General features: G+C 35.7%; 1 protein-coding gene across 9 annotated transcripts in view; it reads left to right on the top strand.

Annotated features, from left to right (window-relative positions):
• Nrg1 (neuregulin 1) overlaps positions 1-18,765 on the top strand; it is a 987,318-nt gene that overhangs the window by 960,380 nt on the left and 8,173 nt on the right. For 4 of the 9 annotated variants that reach the window (XM_026409439.2, XM_026409435.2, XM_026409443.2 and 1 more), the window contains 2 exons: positions 6,881-6,939; positions 18,212-18,314. In XM_026409439.2, the coding sequence (XP_026265224.2) occupies positions 6,881-6,939; positions 18,212-18,314 (162 nt within the window). Of the gene's footprint in view, positions 1-6,204; positions 6,273-6,880; positions 6,975-13,396; positions 13,421-18,211; positions 18,315-18,765 lie in introns of those variants that run through there. The other 5 variants (XM_026409433.2, XM_026409441.2, XM_026409434.2 and 2 more) reach the window with 3 other exon arrangements.

Below are 18,765 nucleotides of genomic sequence, written 5' to 3' on the forward strand. Positions count from 1 at the left end.
TGAAAGATCTCCTCTGAATCTCTGAACTGTTTGATGAGACAAGGAAAGGAATCCTCCAGAGAGGAAGGCCAGACCATGCATTAGCAGCCAATATGTCACTGTGTCACAGTGACGTGGGGATGCACAGGATGAGGATTGATCCCATATCCGATGAAATTGTTTGACCCCTAATGTAAGGATACATCATGTCGAATAAACATTGGCAAGGGTTTCAGCCTGCAGCTGAGAATTTCAGAACAAGCTGTGCAAACAGAGTTTTAGGAAGGGCACCAAGGTTCAAACAAGAAGGAGGTCATTCATAACCACTGCCACCCTCATTATTGGGATTGTATGTCCTAGACACTGAAATACAACATTTGATGAGAGTGAGGACAACTTAGTTGGTTTTTTTTTCCCCCCTCAATATTTACACATGAATGGGGGGGGGCGCTATGTGTATCCTGTTATCTCATGGATTGAAAACTTGTCCCAGGATCATAATAAAAAGGAAAAAGAAAGAGATACACCAGCTGAACAGTGAAGGGGGAGGTAGAGGTTAGATCTGAAGGAAACATTATTGCAACATTTATATTTAATATTTTCTTTAATGATGTTGAAGAGGGCATTCTCTTGAGGACATGGATGTCTTTTGCAGATGGTACTGTAAAGAACATTTGTGTAAAACACAAATTAGAAAAGCATATACAAACCTCAAGAAATTTCACTTAACGTTTGATAACAGAATAAGATTCATCTTGGAAAAATGCAGACTAATAGTAACAATGCATTTGGGAAAAGAATAATCTACAATGCAGATACTCAGCCAGTGAGTGGGCGAGTTCTGGCCAGAATGCCGAGCTGGCTAAGGAGTGAGAAAAGTCAGGGTTTGCAATACGATACTATAGAAAAACAGACCAGCACTCTGAGCTGGTGTATACACTGCCAGCTGAAGTTTACAGAGTGACAGCAAAAGGCCATGACACCTCACACAAACCAGCCAGGACTCCTCACTACATATTTGTTGACATTTCTATCATTCGATGTTTATAAACATAGACACCAAATAAATAATTTCAAATTCTGTACATTGTGAAAGGAAATGCCATAGCTAGTACTGGGGAAAAGCCTCTTCTTTTTGGACAGGGTATTTTTTAAATCATCCAAATATTTCATGGTAGAGCAATGATTACAGGGTGAGGGAACACAGGGTGTGGCCTCTGTCTCCCTTTGCCTGCCTCCTCCAGGCAGGGCCTGATGGAAGGGGTGCCAGAAAATAAAGAAAGGATGTCTAAGAATGGTTTATAAACTGAACATAAGTGATAAATGGTCTATAAAATTAGCCAGTCTCTGTAACCATAAGTTTCTTGAAGTCGGTGATATCTTGAATACATCTAGAGTCTCCACCAATAAATAAATAAATAAATAAAATAATTTTATCAATTAGAATATAAAAGTATACCAGACACTGAGCTGATTCTCAAAATGCATCTATAGATAATCAATTGCATAGTAAGCCTGTCAGGTTATTCATCGTGTGTTTTATTATCAAAATTGTTTTTGTAATGGATTGTTATTATGTTCTTCAATTTACTTAAGCCAGTAGATATAATTGGTAGTACCCCTAAAATAGTCACGGTTTGAAGGGTTGTAGAGGACTTAATTATTAGGAACCATTTAGTGGCTTAAAGAAAACCCCTGTACCTTACAACCAATGTAAAGCTGTGAATCTAAAAGCTGGATATTTAACACTACATTATACATAGAGTGTATGTATAATGTAGTGTTAACTAAATTTGGTTAGTCCTCAGGTTTAGGGTACCTTAATATGAACTTTAAAAAGTCAAATGATTTTATCTGGCACTGCATAAGACTGAGAAAACATGTTAAAATATATGCCATTTTGAGGCAAATGTATTTTTTTTTTTTTTAGAAAACACCAGTTTTTATTTTACTGGTGTTGAGCAGAAGTCTTTAAGTTAGTAAACTGTACTACTTTATCAAATCTAAGGTAAACTTGTGTTTCAGTAGCAAGATTTAAATTTAGATGATAAACTTGCTCTTAAAAGAACCGTGTACTCTTTCCAAATTTACAAACACAAAGTTAAAAGGTTTTACTTTGGGGAGAAAATCTGTAGGGATTCGAACACTTGCTATTTAAAAATTTTGGGGGGAGTCCACAGAGGACCGTCTATCATAAATTATAAAAATAAGAGAGATGTTCGAGATAGACCTGTACTTGGCAAATCTGTTTACTTATAAGTTTCTTTTTGTATAGGTCTCTATTGGAAATTGTATTCTGATCTTAGGTTCAGTTGAACAAACATCTTGTGAGAGCTCTTGGTGAGCCAGGCATTGAGATAGGCCTTAGAGGTATGAAATGGTCAAAATGTGATCACTGATTTCCCAAACAGATAAGCACAACACAGGTAAGTGCAGTGTAAGGAGTCCAGGTCAGGGTGCAGTGCAAGCCCCATACAAGGAAACTTCACTCAGAATGTGGAAGTGGGGAGAGGAGAGGTAAAAGTGGGGATGGTTACTTGGAAGAGGTTCCTATGAGTTTAAACAAAACTAAATCTTCATTCCATTAAAAACAAATGTAGAACAAAGATTATTTAAAGCAAATTTTAAAATTCAAAAAAGATTTCCATCTTCTAATCTGATGAATGAAACAAATGATAGATATTTCTGAAGTTAAAGCAGGTATTTAATTCTTACTCAGATCTTCAGATTCTACAAAATAAAATCCTTGAGATTTGCTGAGACTTATGCCAAAGTATATTTTCAAACTCAGATTAAATTTACCATGTTCATAACTTCCAGGAAAGTGCTAGATTGGATGCTTAACATAGAACACTAATAGAAATACAGCAGAAGCCAGGCAGTCTCCCTGTCCTTTTAGAAGTAATTCTGTAGAATTTCATCCAAGCTGTAGATCAGATGAGTTTTCATTTGCATATGCTTTCTGTGCAGTCAGTGCAGTTGGCTTAGGCACAGACTATCCCAGTTTCCACTTCCTTCCAGCTGATTTGGCTATAACTCTGGATGTCAGTGAAAGTTACATGATGACTTCTCTTGCTGGCCACCTGAATTGCCAGGGTATTTGCAACTACTTTTACCTCTGATATTGTCTTCAAAGTCCATTTTATAAAAATACAACTATTTTTTTGTGGGGAGGTGGGGCTTGTAGATGCTAGGCAAGCACTCTACCACTGAGCTACATCCCCAGCTCACAAAAATGGTTTTTAGAAGTTCTTGAGTTCTCTTGTCCCTAACTGGTAATGCACTGAGAGGAAATGATGTCAGAGATTTCTAACAGAGATTCTATTAAGATGAGCATCAATTCCCAGAACCTCCATGGTAAAAGAGATTTTTGATTACCATTTAGTTAAATCCCTTCATTTTAACACTGAGAAAATAAGACCCAATAAAGCCAAATATCCAACAGCAAGGTACTGTGGTGCCAGGATAGAGGGCCTTAGCTTCCATCTTCCCAATTTGGGGTCCCTTACAACTTAAATTTTAATATAGCTACAGATCTCTTGGGAATGTTGATAAAATGAAGGATCCTCCCTGGTAATTCTGGACTGGGACCTGAGTTTCTACATTTCTAATAGAGGAGATGCTAATGCTATTTATTCATGGACCAAACTTTGAATAATCGTAGGGCTTTCTAACACTAGGAAATAATTTTAAAAATTCATCCTTTAAGTGAAGATAAACATGGACAAAAGGATTGTTCTGTTTCACATATAGCTGATAATTCAAAAAATAATTTTGATACCTTAAGTTGCTCTAGTGTTATTATATCAAGTAATCTGTAGGATCTTATACTGGGGTCAACTGCCCGCCCACGATGCTTATTTCCTAGCAAACATGTTATACTTTCATAACAATCAGAGAATTGATGGGTAAGATTTTTGACCCATTTATGTAGTGCCGTATGTTCTCTAATCATATAAGATGCCTAAGTGACTATTTCCTAGTAAATGTATTCCTTCTGTTAAAGAACTTAGGATTCCTTGGCTATTTGTTCATTTCATGATCCTTAAATAAGGATCTTTCTTTTCCTTTCCTTCTTTGTTCCTTTCTCTTTCTCTTTTCTTTTTTCTTTTCTTTCTGGGGATTGAGCTTAGGACCTTATACATGCTAGGCAAACACTCTAACATTGGGCTATACCCAGACCCCTGATTTATTTATTTTTTTCTTTTTTTTTGGTGACAGTGTCTCACTAAATTGCCAAGGGTGACCTTGAACGTGGGATCTTCCTGCCTCAGACTCCTTTGTAACTGGAATTACAGTCATGTGCCACTATACCCAGCTAAATAAGGATATTTCTCACCCCACCTGAATATAACCTCTCTCTCTCTTCACACATGCATATACACAGAGTATTCATATATTTAACACCACGTTATTTATAGAAAACAAGTAGATTATTGTGTGCTCATTATGAGAATTTAAATTTTTATGAAGAATGAAATCAGGTAAGATGAAATGGTTATTATAGATTATATCCTTAATTATGTAATTGCCTACTGAGGTATAGAGTATATCTATATGGATTTATAATCTTGGTTCACAAACAAAACAACCCTATTTTCTCTAGAAATTATTTGTCAAATAAGTTATATGGAAAATTTTCCATGTATTTTTCTTATATATCTGTGTAGACATTCTTATTAAAGCTTGGAAGATGACATCTTTATGAGAAATAACCCTACCTCACAGGTGGTAGTTCTTATTCATATAGTTCTCTAAGTAGCTCCTTCTCTATTTTCTGCAGCAAAATTATTCTAAGTGAGAATAATCAGTTCACTTATATATAAGTGTTCTAAAGAGTTCAAAGGGGTTCTACCAATATAAAATGTTTGTTGTTTACTCTTACTGATATTATTGTTAGTTTTCATAATTATACCACACAAGTTCTCATGGGGCAAAAAATCTGGCACTGATACTTGTTATTTACATGTACCAAATTATGTAGTAACTTTCTTAGTATTGAGTTTGGCTTGACAGGAAAGTAAATTACGCCTGTATTAGTAAAACTAAATAGTTTTATTCACATCTCTTTGAGGCCAAGATGATAGTGTTCATTCTTATTTACTCTGGAAAAGAAGAGATTGTATTAAAAAAAATCACTAGGTATGTGCTTTCAGAGTTAAATTATATTAGGTGCTTTGCAATGATGGTTATGATGAATGATTAAAAATTATAACTATGGGTGTTGAACATTTAAATAAAGATTGTTTCCACCAGTAAGTTGTATATTTGCTTCATAAAATCCTTCAATCAGCTTATTTACCAGAGTATGATATTGGGTAAAGTGCATACAATTTAAAATCCTTTAGATACTAAAATAATAGTCACAAACAGAATAAATAAAAAGGATTCTCATATCTAAATCTAGCTCCATTGCATGGCCTTAAGAACAGTTTAATATCAAGATCCTAGAAATTTGATAGGTAAATGTATTAGTGGAATAAAATATAAATTTTATATAATTTCAAAATAGTTTTACCTTAAATGCAAGAAGAATATCTATTAAATACTTTTGTAGAAAAAAAAAACTTCTAAATTTTAAGGTGTATCTTTCATTTGGGACAATTAAGTGAAGTTTTTAGTAATAAAAATCTCCTGCTATCTGTCTTGTAACAATAAAAATGAGATTAATTTGTAATATTTTCTATAAACCGTGATTACTGGCAAGTTTTTCTTATCAGGAATCAAGTTAGACGATAAAATTGTTCAACACCTATTGTGTAACCATTTATGTTACAATTTAGAAAACAGCTATAAAATAATGGGAAAACTGGGTGTGCACAGCATAAAAAGCTCAAGATCCCTTGATAAGAAAAACCATGGGCAGATCCATGAAGGAAGCAGTTACCAAAGCCAGTGCTTTAACATGAAAAGAATCAGTGCTCACATTAAGAAGGAAAAAGAGACGTGTCCCTCCTTGCCACCCTGTTCAGCTTAAACTAGTTAAATTTCACTCGAGTTAAATTTCAGTTAACTGATCTTTGGAAGAATGCAGCAAACCACCAAAATTGGTGACCCACAGTTTTCATGAGGCGTGGTCTTCTCAATGTTGTGCTGTTTCTTTTCTTTATGTTGTTCAGTACCAGGTTGTTTTTAGGAGTCTCCATATTCCGTAGGAGGAAAATTGCCAGTCTGAAAGTTCAGTGTCTTTAGCGTTCTATTGCTTATCACATTTTTGCCCTCTAGGTGCCAACCTGGATTCACTGGAGCAAGATGTACTGAGAATGTGCCCATGAAAGTCCAAAACCAAGAAAGTATGTTAAAATAATCTGAAATTTGCTTTCTCCCCCAAAACTACAGCAACAATCACTACCACTTGGTGCTTTTACAGCTCAGTTGTAACTGACTCCTTTTGTTCTCATTATGGTTTGTCCACTCAAGGCATAAACCCACTCACTATGATATTTAGCTCTCTCTCTCCACATAAGTCCCAAAGTCATAAATGTAAAACAGTGGTCAGTTGGGATGGTCTGTGACATTGGCAATCGATGACAGCAAGCCAATGGAAAAAAAAGAATTCCTCCCAACATCTTTGTCCAAAGCTATCAAATAAAAAAAAAAACTGAGATGAATCAAACATTAGATTTTAATTTTAAGTGGCTCCCTTTGAAAGAAAGAAGTCACTTAAAATGCTGGGATCTTTTCATCAGACGAACTTGAGAACTACGTTTTGTTCAAAATTTTAACCATTTAGGGGAAATGCCGGAGTCTGAAAGCCATGATAAGGACGAAGATTCAGTTCCTGAGGGTGAACTCACCAAGTTCAGTCAAATGTCACAGAAGGAGCTTCTTTCTAGCATATATTCACCTCTTCTCTTTTTCTCTGTTTTTTTCTACCATTGTTTTTTGTTTCTTCTCTCAGGTGCCCAAATGAGTTTACTGGTGATCGCTGCCAAAACTACGTAATGGCCAGCTTCTACAGTACGTCCACTCCCTTTCTGTCTCTGCCTGAATAGGAGCATGCTCAGTCGGTGCTGCTTTCTTGTTGCTGCATCTCCCCTCAGATTTCACCTAGAGCTAGATGCGTTTTACCAGGTCTAATATTGACTGCCTCTGCCTGTCGCATGAGAACATTAACAAAAGCGATTGTATTACTTCCTCTGTTCGTGACTAGTTGGCTCTGAGATACTAATAGGTGTGTGAGGCTCCGGATGTTTCTGAAATTGATATTGCATAATGTGATACAAATTGATAGTCAATATCGAGCAGTGAAATTATAATAAAGGCATTTAAAAGTCTCACTTTTATTGATAAAATAAAATCATTGCACTGAACAGTCCATCTTCTGTATACCATGTCAACATCCTGAAAAGGCTGTTGCTAAGCTGTAACCAATATGCACTCAAAATGATGGTAAGTTAATTTTGGTTCTGAGTGTGTTATTTATACCAAATAAACATCATCAAAAGAGTTCAGATGTTTTTCTTCATTAACCAAACAGTTTGCATGTAGGCATTAAAAAAGAAAAGCACTGAGTAGGAAAATTAAAAGCAAACATTTCAACACGAATGGAATATCCTGCCTTCTATTTATGTTGCTTAGGGAACAAGTCATTCAGAACTAGTTTAAAGAACCATTTTATGTTAGCATTTCTTTATATTAGCATGTCTTCATGTTAGTTTCAAAGGTAAACTGAGGGAGAAATAGTTATTATTTTTTAAATGTGTTACTTTGAAATATAACAGTTTAACTCTAGAATATATATATATATATATTTAATGCAGAACAGGAAAATCACAATGCGTTTTTTATGACTTCATGATGTTTGGAAAATTATTCCTAAAATACCCAATTCACATTGTGTATAATTGCACGTATAATTAACTTAGGTATTTGTCCTTTTGTTGTGAACTGGGATTACAGTTTTAAGTTCTGTAACTTTCAAAACAATGTATTTGACATAGATCCATTTTTTGGTTATTCATTTAGGTCGAGGGTTGGTAGTTTTTCTGTATTGTCCAAATATTTTAGGGTTTGTGGTAATCTCATCATTATCACAGCTTCAGAACTCTACCACCGTAGCATGAAACCAGCCACAAATAATGCATGGACTTACATGCATGGCTGTGTTCCATTAAAACTTTGTTTACAGAAGCAGGCAGTGGGCTGGAATTGGTAACCCCTGTTTTGCCACTTCCTGTAAATTGCTCACCCTGAAAATATGTCATAGATTATTGCAGTTTAAATTCATATAACATAAGAAACAAGCTGGTCACTTGGGGACCTTAAAATAATCAAATTTGTCCTTGTTTTTGATGCACACGGTGAATAAGGATTTTTTTAACAGTTATAAAAGTTATCAGAATGAATTTTAGAATCCCTTATGGGGAGATTACATCCATAATTATCATTTATTTAGTGAAATAAATAACATATTTACATAGGCTACATATCAGAGGTTGCCATAGGCTATCTATTATTAAATGAATGGCAAACTGGCATTGCTCATTTTTCAAACATAGTCTTTGTTGTATTCACAAATATTTAAGTATGTTGGGCAGGAATTTTCTCTCCTTAGCTCTGGATGATTTTTTTTTTAAGGTAGATAGGATGGAAGCTAAAAATATAATGGAAAAAAAAACAAATTCATTGAATATCTGACCCATTTTTTTTAGAAATCTGTGTGTTTGTATTTAAATAGCATAGATGTAGCAAAGCCATATGATTATACAAATACAATAAAATCAAATTTTAGAAATTAATGACAATTCAGAATATTTAAGTTATTTCTTAAAATTTTGGTGTTTCATTGTACATTGAAGACAATGTTGGATCACTATATAAAGAAAACTGTTAAACATGAAGATATTTCCCAGAACAATAATGCAGTTAGATCTGATAGAGATAACCAAACAAAATGTTTTCATTCATTTTGGGGCCATTTTCACTTTCACAAGACACAATTTTAAAATAGCCACTCTCTATTTGTGAACTCCAAAGTGTGACTCCTTAAATAAATTCTTTAGTAAGCTCCCAATGACATTTTTGGAAGACATCCAGGAAATTAGCATTTATATTTAACCTGATTTAACAAAGATTGATAGGAAGCACATTTATGAACAAAACATGTAATGACTGCATTATTGATGCCTCATGTCTGGAAAAGCAAGAGCTTCCAATCAGACATTGCTTTCCAGATTGTCTTGCAAAGAGTTCATTCTGTAATTCTCTATGCCTGAAATTCTCATTTTTTCTCTCTGCAAACTCCTACATAGAAGACAGCAAAATAAATTTTTGCTGCTCTAAGAATTTCATGTTCAAATAGTAATGAAGGCTAAGAAAAGGCTAGAATATGTTTCCAGCAAGGTCACTTTTTGTTTGCTTGTGAACATAATGTCTGGAGGGCATTACATGGATTTGAAGTAAAAGGTAGTCCCTAGCCTCAAAGAGAAATATTTAAAACCTACCCAACCACATTTGTAGTTGAAAATAGCATTCAAAGGAATTACAATATTTTGAATGTTTATGGACATATAATTTACACATCACTAGGATTTGATAAAGTAATTCTGGCCAGTATATCTCATGGGCCATTTTTTAATTTATAAAAATGTATTTAAAATGAAAGAAAGGAACAAATGTATATTTTATATGACAGTGATTTTTCTCAAAATATAACGTATTTATAGCCCTTCCTAAGGAAATATTGTCAAGTTTAGTCAGTTTTAAATTTGACCTATCTTGACACAATCCCAAGTAATATGATTGTGTTCACCAATATGTGGCATGGTGTGTGTGTGTGTGTGTATGTGTGTGTGTGTACATGTAATTCATAATCAATATGTAGACTTCATGAAGAAAAATGGAAAAAGCATTCACAACTTCAGAAGATAATGGTATTAAAGAGCAAGTATGTCCTATAGAAGCTAACAAATAATAAGAACTAGTTATGAGAATAGCTCAAACTGCAGGATATTTTAAAAGAATGCAATTTTAGAACATTTAGGCACATTCTCAAAATGATTAAATTTATCCCATATCCTTAAAAGTAGCTGTGAATCATACGTTATTATTGTATTAATTATTTCACGGATTTCTAAATATTTTCAAAACCTATTATAATAATGTATTTATGAAATGGTATCCTGATAACAGTAGAACAAAGAAAGACACTCCATCTATGACAAAATTGTCATAAGTTCCAACTGAGTGTGAGATTTTACTGTGTGTGTGTGTGTGTGTGTATGTGTGTTTTCATGTGCATGTGGATCCTGGGAATAAGGAGAAAGTCTGCTATTACATTTCAAAGGGCTCAATGACAATATGGATTGGCATATGTGAAAATAAAAGTATCTACATTTACAAAGGTAAGTCTAAAATTAAAAGTCAGTCACTAAATTGCTCCAGTTTGGAATTGGCATTAAGAGAACTCCTTTAGAAGTTTTAAAGGTACAAGAAATCAGAACTACACAGTCTTCGACATTATTTGCATAAACAGTTCCAAGATGTTACAGAACAAATACTGGAATGTCTCAAAATTTTAACAGAAACCATAATTGCAATGGATATATAATTTTGGGGAAAGAAAGTTGTTTTATTGTTCTTTCCACTAATGCAGTTGAAAATTTAAATTAACCTCCAGGTTAATCAGTTTTCTAAAAGTAATTATAAAATCCTAAGGCAAAGGATTAGTGAGTCAATACTTAATAGTTTCTGAAGACTCTTAGATTTAAATTAATTTTTTATATCACCGAGGGCACAGCAGGAAATCACATGTAGAAAAGGAAACTAAATTGTTTACAGTAACCTTTGTGTTTTTGAATTATTAATTTAATTTGAAAAATGTAGTGGCTAGGCAGCAGTTCAATAGGAAGCATGTGATACATAATGAGAGTAAGCCAACATTAGATTAAATAGAACAGATAGAAATAACCTCTTCACAAAATGAAAAGTATTTGCATATTCTGCTTTTTTGAATTATGATGAAAGAAATATAACCACCAACAGTAGAAATAAATTAGAGCAGTTTTTGCTCCGGGTCTAGAATGACCAATGCATGTTTTCTATGCTTGTTTCCTTGTTAAGGCTTATGGCCAGAAGATTCCAGTTTTAAATACCATTTTCCCATTGAATTATTTGAAATTGGAGCTGCCTGATATGAATGACTTCCCTTGAAATGAAATTATAGTTAGGCTCACAGACTTACCTATAAAACTGTAAATGCAGCAATATGTATGCATGGGCATGCTACTAATTTTATTGAAAACTTAACCAAGCTTTCTATGCAACTAATATAGATCATTAGCAGTGTTCACGTAGGCATGGAAAAATGAATCTTTGGAATGAATTACTCTAGTTATGTCTTGGTTTTAACCCTTAAAATATTACTGACTGGTAGAAGTGAAAAGCAAGAGATGGAGGGGCACATAAAAGGGAAATTGGGTCACATTCTTGAAAATTTATTATTGATTTCCTTGAGAAATGAATTTTTTTCACATCAATGTGCCAAAGTTTACATGAAGAAAGCAAATGGGGAAAAAATGTCAATTTGGCAAACTGAATATTGTTCCGAGGCAAAAGAAATTTGTTTGGATTTGAATAATTTATTCTACTATGAATATCTCATGTAACCAAATTAATTCTATACTCCCTAGCTTTTAATTAGTGAAAAATTCAGATGTATTGTCTGAGTACATTGGACCCAAGGCAGAAGAAAATAATATATAGTGCCTCCCATTATCAAATACATAGTACATATGTATTTTTAATTGGGGAAGTTTTATTTCCTTAAGGTGCTGCAAGTTTTAAAGTCTATGTTTTAGATCTAGCCCAAGGGCTTGCAGAATTTTCCAGGGCACAAAAGTTGTGAAAAGTCAGCCTGAGTGCCTGAAGTGCCCCAAGGTATAGCTCTAGATGTGTCTGTTTCCCAAAATGTTAACAACTCCTTCTGCTGGGCAACATGTTTTCCTATCTCCTTTATTCCACAGGGTTGCCCAGTGAGGAAAGTGTATCACATGAATCAGGTCAATGAGAATTTTACATTTCCAAAGTCATTCAATCATTAAGTGGCAGAGGCAGGACTTGAAACCAGGATGACTCCAACTCATACATTCCACTCTTCCCATCTCTGCAGGAGGAGCTTTCTCCATGCCCAAACTGAATAACACCCCTCCATAGACCTTTTTTCAAACTTAAGAGATGGCTCATTTTGCTCAGGTCTCATTCTGGCATCTCTCAAATCTGTGATCAAGGGAAGAAAATATAGACCTTATTTTATGCCATGCAGACATAAGTAAGAGAAATCCTCAAACTTCCACCCAATGAAACTGGACTATCAATTTTTGTTATAAGAATGAAAAGTGCCCTTCCTGGAGTTGTTGGGGTTTTTTTTTCCTTTTTTTTTCTTTCTTTGCCTCTTTTTTCCCATTTCCTTATTTGAGCCTATGCAGGTTCTGCTTTTCTGAAATCCAAGAGTGTCCAGAGCTTGCCAGGATTGCTGTTTGTGGGCTCACACTTTTGAGTCTCTTTCCCTGCAGATCCTCTTGGTGCCTGTGACCACCAGAGCCCAGCACTGTGGAGACATGATCTAATTGGCTCTAATTTTTACTTGAAAGAGTATGAAATTAAAATCAAAGGATCCTAGAAACTATGTCTCCCCTCCACACATACTATAAAAAATACATTTTAAAAAATTTTTTTGCAATCTGAAAAAGTGGCACATAGAGTTGTCCAATGCCACACAGAAATTATGAGAAAAAAATGCAAGCAATCTCCAGTTTCTCACGTGCCTATCTCAGATTTTTTTAGGTAGAAGCATTTGTTGTTTTATTTGAATGAAACATGTTATGTAAGTACTGAAGGAAGTGGAAGGAGAAACAGATTAGAAATAAAAATAAAAAATAATAAATACTGAAATGTAACTACACACAAGCAATGAAAAACATAAATCCAATGTGATAAAAATTTCAGACCAAATTACTCTCCTTTGGCTTCTACTCCTGGCTCTGCCATTATGTGTCTTTCAGTAAATATAAAAATAAAAATAATAATTTACTTCCTTGGGACATTATTAAAATGAGAATGAAATAATACCAAGTGCTTTTTCTGATGATTAAAAATAAAATAACATTGCTATTTTCAAGCAATGAGGAATGTAGAGAGGATAGTTCAGCTATGAAAATTCTCCCTCAGTAAAGTCTTTTAAGGGTTAATAAAGAGAATGTGCTGGTATTTGCACATTATCTAAAATACAGAAGTTCCTGTGTGGACTGAGTGGCATACCTGAGCACTGCTTTGTTAACCACCCATTTGTCCTGTTCAATGTGCACGCACAAAGAGCTATAATAGTCATGTGTAATGTGTTTTGGAGTGCAGTGTATTGCTCTTTCTGAAACTTTTTCCCTTTCTTTCTTTTTTTGTCAACTTTCTGCATTGGCAGAGCATCTTGGGATTGAATTTATGGGTATGGACCAATCATCATTCCTTTTAGCCTGCAGAATTTTAGAGCCTATGAGCTGAAATCTTTTTTCCCTTCCTACTCTTACTTTTCAGTTCCTAACTAATTTCCTTTTTCTTTAGAAGGGATCATACAGCTATAACAATGATTTCTCTGCTATCAATCTATGATTAGTTTATTGAAATGTTACTGAATGCAGCAGTGTTTAAAGTCTCAAGCTACTTTCCTTCAGTTATAGTTTAAAACCACCTGTCCCTGCTGCTACATTCATGTACATCCCACATTGTGTGACCGACCCATTGATTGGATTTGGCTATCCTTTTTAAAAAAAAAAAAAAAAAAACTGGGGTAAGTTAGAGTGGTGCACAAGGGTAGAGGAGAAGTCAAACTAGGGGCATGAGAACAAAGGAAGCTTTAAATGGTACCTGCTTAAAAAACACAGTACCTCTTAACTGATGGGCACTTAAGATACAATATAAAACCATCTATTTAATATAGTAAGGAAAAAGCTCTTACAGTGCAACACAGTATTACGTGCACAGACTTGAATCACTCAAGTTTTCTGGAGATATTCAAGTTTGACTCTAGTCAACTTCATTATCTAATGAGCAAGGAAATAGAAAACAGAAAGAAAGAAGCCTTGTGCTATTTTAGGTGGAAATTCCAGTGCTAATGGAATTAAATTTGAGTCACTAAGATGATCCAGACAAGTAATCAAATAGAAAATTTCACACTGTGAACATAAAAAATCTCTCTTATGAGCAGATGAGACTTGGGCATACTCCCGAAGGCCTTCAGACTAAATAGTGGGGCGAAAAAGCCAGTCCTGCAAGGAACAGGAAGCTGTGCTCCTTTGCCTGGTCTTCACAGTGCCAGGTCAGGCTGTCTCGCTGGAATGCTGCATGCAGCCCTGGAACAGGGGCTGGGCTCAACAGCAGAATGTCCTGCTTAACAGGACAGTATCTAATTCCTATGGAGCGGGTTTCAGTGACATCATGCAGCAGGGGTGCCCTACAGCCTTTTTGGATGTCAACAACTGTCCACCCCTAATGTACTTTCTTATCTTGTGGCAAATGAGGCAGTTGCAAGCTCTAGAAGTTACAGGGATAGCAACTCAATGAACTTCCCACACCCTCAGCCCCCCCCCAAAAAAATCCAGAAGAAAACTATGACTTTGCTGAAAGCCCATATTTATATGAATAAGCCTTTGGGCATCAAGAAGCGTCTCCCAAGACTAGGGAGCCCAAGAGGGAGCGAGCGGTAGTATCACTGTTGGGGATTCCTCCCCAACAGTGTTTCTGCAGGGAGGAAAAAGATCCTGCCACTCCCCCTACCCCTTGTCACTCATAGGATAGCTCCCTCCTCCTTTATAAATTTTGGCTCTGACTATAGAATTCAATATTTGTATTTCAAAATAACGAAGTCAAATAGTTGAGATATCCAGTTACTTCAGTAAGATCTTTCAAGGGTCAGTGAAGACTATGTGCTGGCATCTACATACCTGTAAGACTCACTTTCCAAAGCCCTCAGAGCATACTAGTCAAGGCCATGGCGTCCTTCAAGAAAATTTGATCTTAAAGATCAATTCAAACTGAGAAGTACTAGGGCTCTGTCCTTGGGCTGGGCACATCAGACTGAAAAATGTGCTTGCTCTGATTCATACAATGCATCCAGCATTGCAACCCAGGAGAATTTCCATACAGGAAGACTGATCCCCCAATTGGACTGACAGATTCTTGTTTTTCAGCAGAGTTCTGATTTGCTCTTGCCCTCTGGGCCCTGCCACCTAAAGAATAAACTATGAAGCAAAGGGGGATAAAGGAACCTAGTCCTTCTGCTATGGTTTTCTAAGTGTTTTTCCCTCAGCATATTACTATTGTAGAGATTACATGATCTGGCAAAATCATTTTTTTTAAAAAAAGTCATATAGAAATGTTTGTAGTGCATTTAGTTAAATGCTGATGTGCATATGGAGTTTTAATCCCAGGTCTGTATTCTGTAGGCTTTGCCTTTAATTAGTTCATTTTAGTACTCTTATATTATCCTTTGTCCTTTATTGAGCTTTTTATTCCCATGAAATAATCATTCAACTGGAAACCATCTTCCTATGTACCACAGGAAGAAGGGGCCAGTCATTCTGTGCCATTGTTCACAGATCCAACTCAATCTATTTCATAGCAACAACCCAATGAAATTTTATCAAAAGGAACACCTGAGAGTGCACAATATCATTTTTCCCCTGTCCAGCCCTCATGTATGTCTCCATTTTTGAGGTTTGTAGAAGCAGTTTCTCAGCTTTTTCTAAAGGTAGAATGTCAGGTTACTAGTGATCAGGTGCAACTAAGGTCTTGCCTTTTGTTTTGTTTTGTTGGTGGAGCTGGGTATGGAACCCATGCTTGGCAGATTCTACCACTAAGCTGCATCCTCACCCCAGCCTTACCATTTTAAAATATATATATATATATATATATATATATATATTTTTTTTTTTTTTTTTTTAAAGAGTGAACCAAAGAGGAAAACTCAGGGCTCCACCCTTCCCGGTGGCAATAGTGACATTCATATTCCTTAACCAATTCATCACAGATGAAGGATCCCTGTTCTGTATCCTGGGCCCCATGGAGAAGGAACAGTGGGGTGATACCTCTGCTTCTTACATATATGTGCTAAAAACTGATTGGGATGCCAAGGTCAGGAAGGGAGGTTATAGCAGCCTCAGCTCACAGTCAAAAACTCATAAAAATTAATTACCTGTCCTGTGGCTATGAAGGGAGAGGAGGCAACAGACACAAGCAATTAACATATAAGCACTCACATTCCATGTCCTCGTTTGACTTTTGCGGCTCAAAAATCCATGACACCAACTCTATGTCTCCCGTTGCAGTGTTGCATCGCAACGCACCAGCTGCTTGGCTTTCTAATTGTGGCTTGCACACAACTGCTAGCCTAGGGTAGGAGTTATGCTGTATGGGATAACCCTTCCAACTTTGCATCCACCTTTTCTTCCACCCAAGCATCTCCTCCTTCTGGTTTTCTTTTATTTATTTATTGTTCCTCCCTTAGTATCAGGCATGCTGTGCCAGGGACTTCAGAAGGCTCCCTAACTTTTAACCTTGTTTTCCCTCGTACTTGACTTCCTCGCTCTCTCTGTCATTCTGTCAGCCTGTCTGTCCTCTTGGTTTGTTTTTCCTTTCTACTTCCAACCCCTTCAGTTTGTTTTTGTATAATCTATGCAGCATTCTACTCTTTTACCCACTGACTTCTATTCTCCTTCTCCTCCTGTTAATAATCAGTGCTCTATTAATTTGATTTGACAATGTTCTTGACCTGTTAACTGGAATTTGATTATCATGGGCTCGGCTTGTAGGAAATGTTTTGTTTAATGATAAGGTCCACTGTGTCCTAGAAATTAAAATTCACTTTTTCATCTCAAGAAAACTTCCTGTGAGTTGCCCTCTCTCCAAAGACTAAAAGTTATTGTTGCTGAGACTGAGAATGTACGATGGAAATATTCTTTAAGGGTCCCTTGCTGATGTCCTGATAAGCCAGTGTCATCTGTACAATATCCTCCAGTTCTTGACCAGCTTAATAACTATCATGGCAAGTAAAGAGTTACTTACTATGTACTGGCTGAGTTCTCTTTCTGAGTGAACTTGTGAAGATCTTCCAATAAATGTAATTAGACTGTTGAAAGCTCAGCTCCTAAGGGACCAAGGTCCCCATTAAGTCAACAAATCTTGTTAAGAACCTGACCTACCTTAGTATAATCAAGTTATCCCCCAAAGAAACTAATTTGCAAATAGAAAAATTTCCATGAATTAGAGAATAATTGCACATAGAGTAAAGTAGTACCGTTAGTTCAAAGTTCTAAGCATCAGACTTCCTTAGTAGAATATCTATTAACTAATTTGCCAAGTTGGCCAATGTAGGAAGAAACACTCTATTCCAAATGATACATCATTTGTGCTAGTGACTGGTTTCTTTGGACAAATAAACCAGTTCTCTAATTTCAACTTATGAAGTGACAGGCATTGTCCTCCAAAGAACAAAGCTTAATTTTGCTCCAGGACTACCTTACCCATCATATTAGATTTTCTTGGATACAGTGACTAATACTTGGATACAGTGCTACTCCATATTATGCTAACTATATTTTTACATTTTACTATTAAATCAAAGCAATCTTACATTAATGTACTTGCTAACTACAAGCCAAGTTCATGTTTGCAAATGTCTTTTAATTTAATTTTTTAAATTAGAAATGACTCTTTGTAAAGACCACTGGATATGAATGATGACATAAATAGCTGGGTTGGAGGTGAGGGTGGAGAAGGGAGGAAGGTGAAAAGGAGAGTATCAGAGCTGCCAATCTTAGCTCCTTTTAATGGTGTTTATTCCTGTTGTCTTTGCAAGAGTTTTTTTTTAATTTTTGCAAAAGATTTTAAAATATCTACCATGTTTTAACCAAATTGCTATGTTATAATTAACGTTTATAATTTTCCAGTTTTATATTATAAAGATATATGTATATATATGTATATGTATATATATAGCTTGTTATTGGTATAATTTTTAGAGTATATTATTTTATTGTCAATGGACTCAGCTGGCTTTGTTATTGATGCTCAAAGTGTAGCACAGAGCATGTTGTTTCTTAGATTATGTCTGTAATGCAAGGAATTGTATTTATTTTCTTGTGAACACGGACAATGTCATGCAGCATGCCAGCTGTTCAGTGGTAGTAAATCCTGGCAATTATAAGTGACCTTAATGACATCTGCTCTCACCCCTTTCCAGAAGCGGAGGAGCTCTACCAGAAGAGAGTGCTGACCATAAGCGGCATCTGCATCGCCCTGCTGGTGGTCGGCATCATGTGTGTGGTGGCCTACTGCAAAACCAAGTAAACTTCATCCTCCACACCTTTCTCTCTCCTTAGTGCACAGATGGCTTAGGTGGCCAGGGCTTTGTAGACACCATGCTTTGCATCCTAATCCTGGGGGAAAGAGGGATGAAGCACTTTCCCCCTTATTTTTCCCTTTAATAATGCACTTTGAGGACCTTTCCTAATCACACACATTGGAAAGCTTTGCATTTTCTGTGAAAGCGCTTAGGAAATTTCTAACATGTGACCATGGCCATATGAATGGATGAACATTTGGAAGGACAAGCTTGTACAGAAGCATAAGAATGCATGTATGTAGTTGTGCATGCAAATATGTGCACACAGGGATCATGTACTAAAAGGGAAATATAGGTGCCAGAGATGCACTTGGCACATCGTTGCTGAGGACAAATCCAGTTTATACAAACTTGGGAGATCAAAGAAACACTCAGTGGTATTTTAAATGTAG

Source organism: Urocitellus parryii, chromosome 14 (genome assembly GCF_045843805.1).
Source record: "Urocitellus parryii isolate mUroPar1 chromosome 14, mUroPar1.hap1, whole genome shotgun sequence".
Classification (NCBI taxonomy): Eukaryota; Metazoa; Chordata; class Mammalia; order Rodentia; family Sciuridae; genus Urocitellus; species Urocitellus parryii.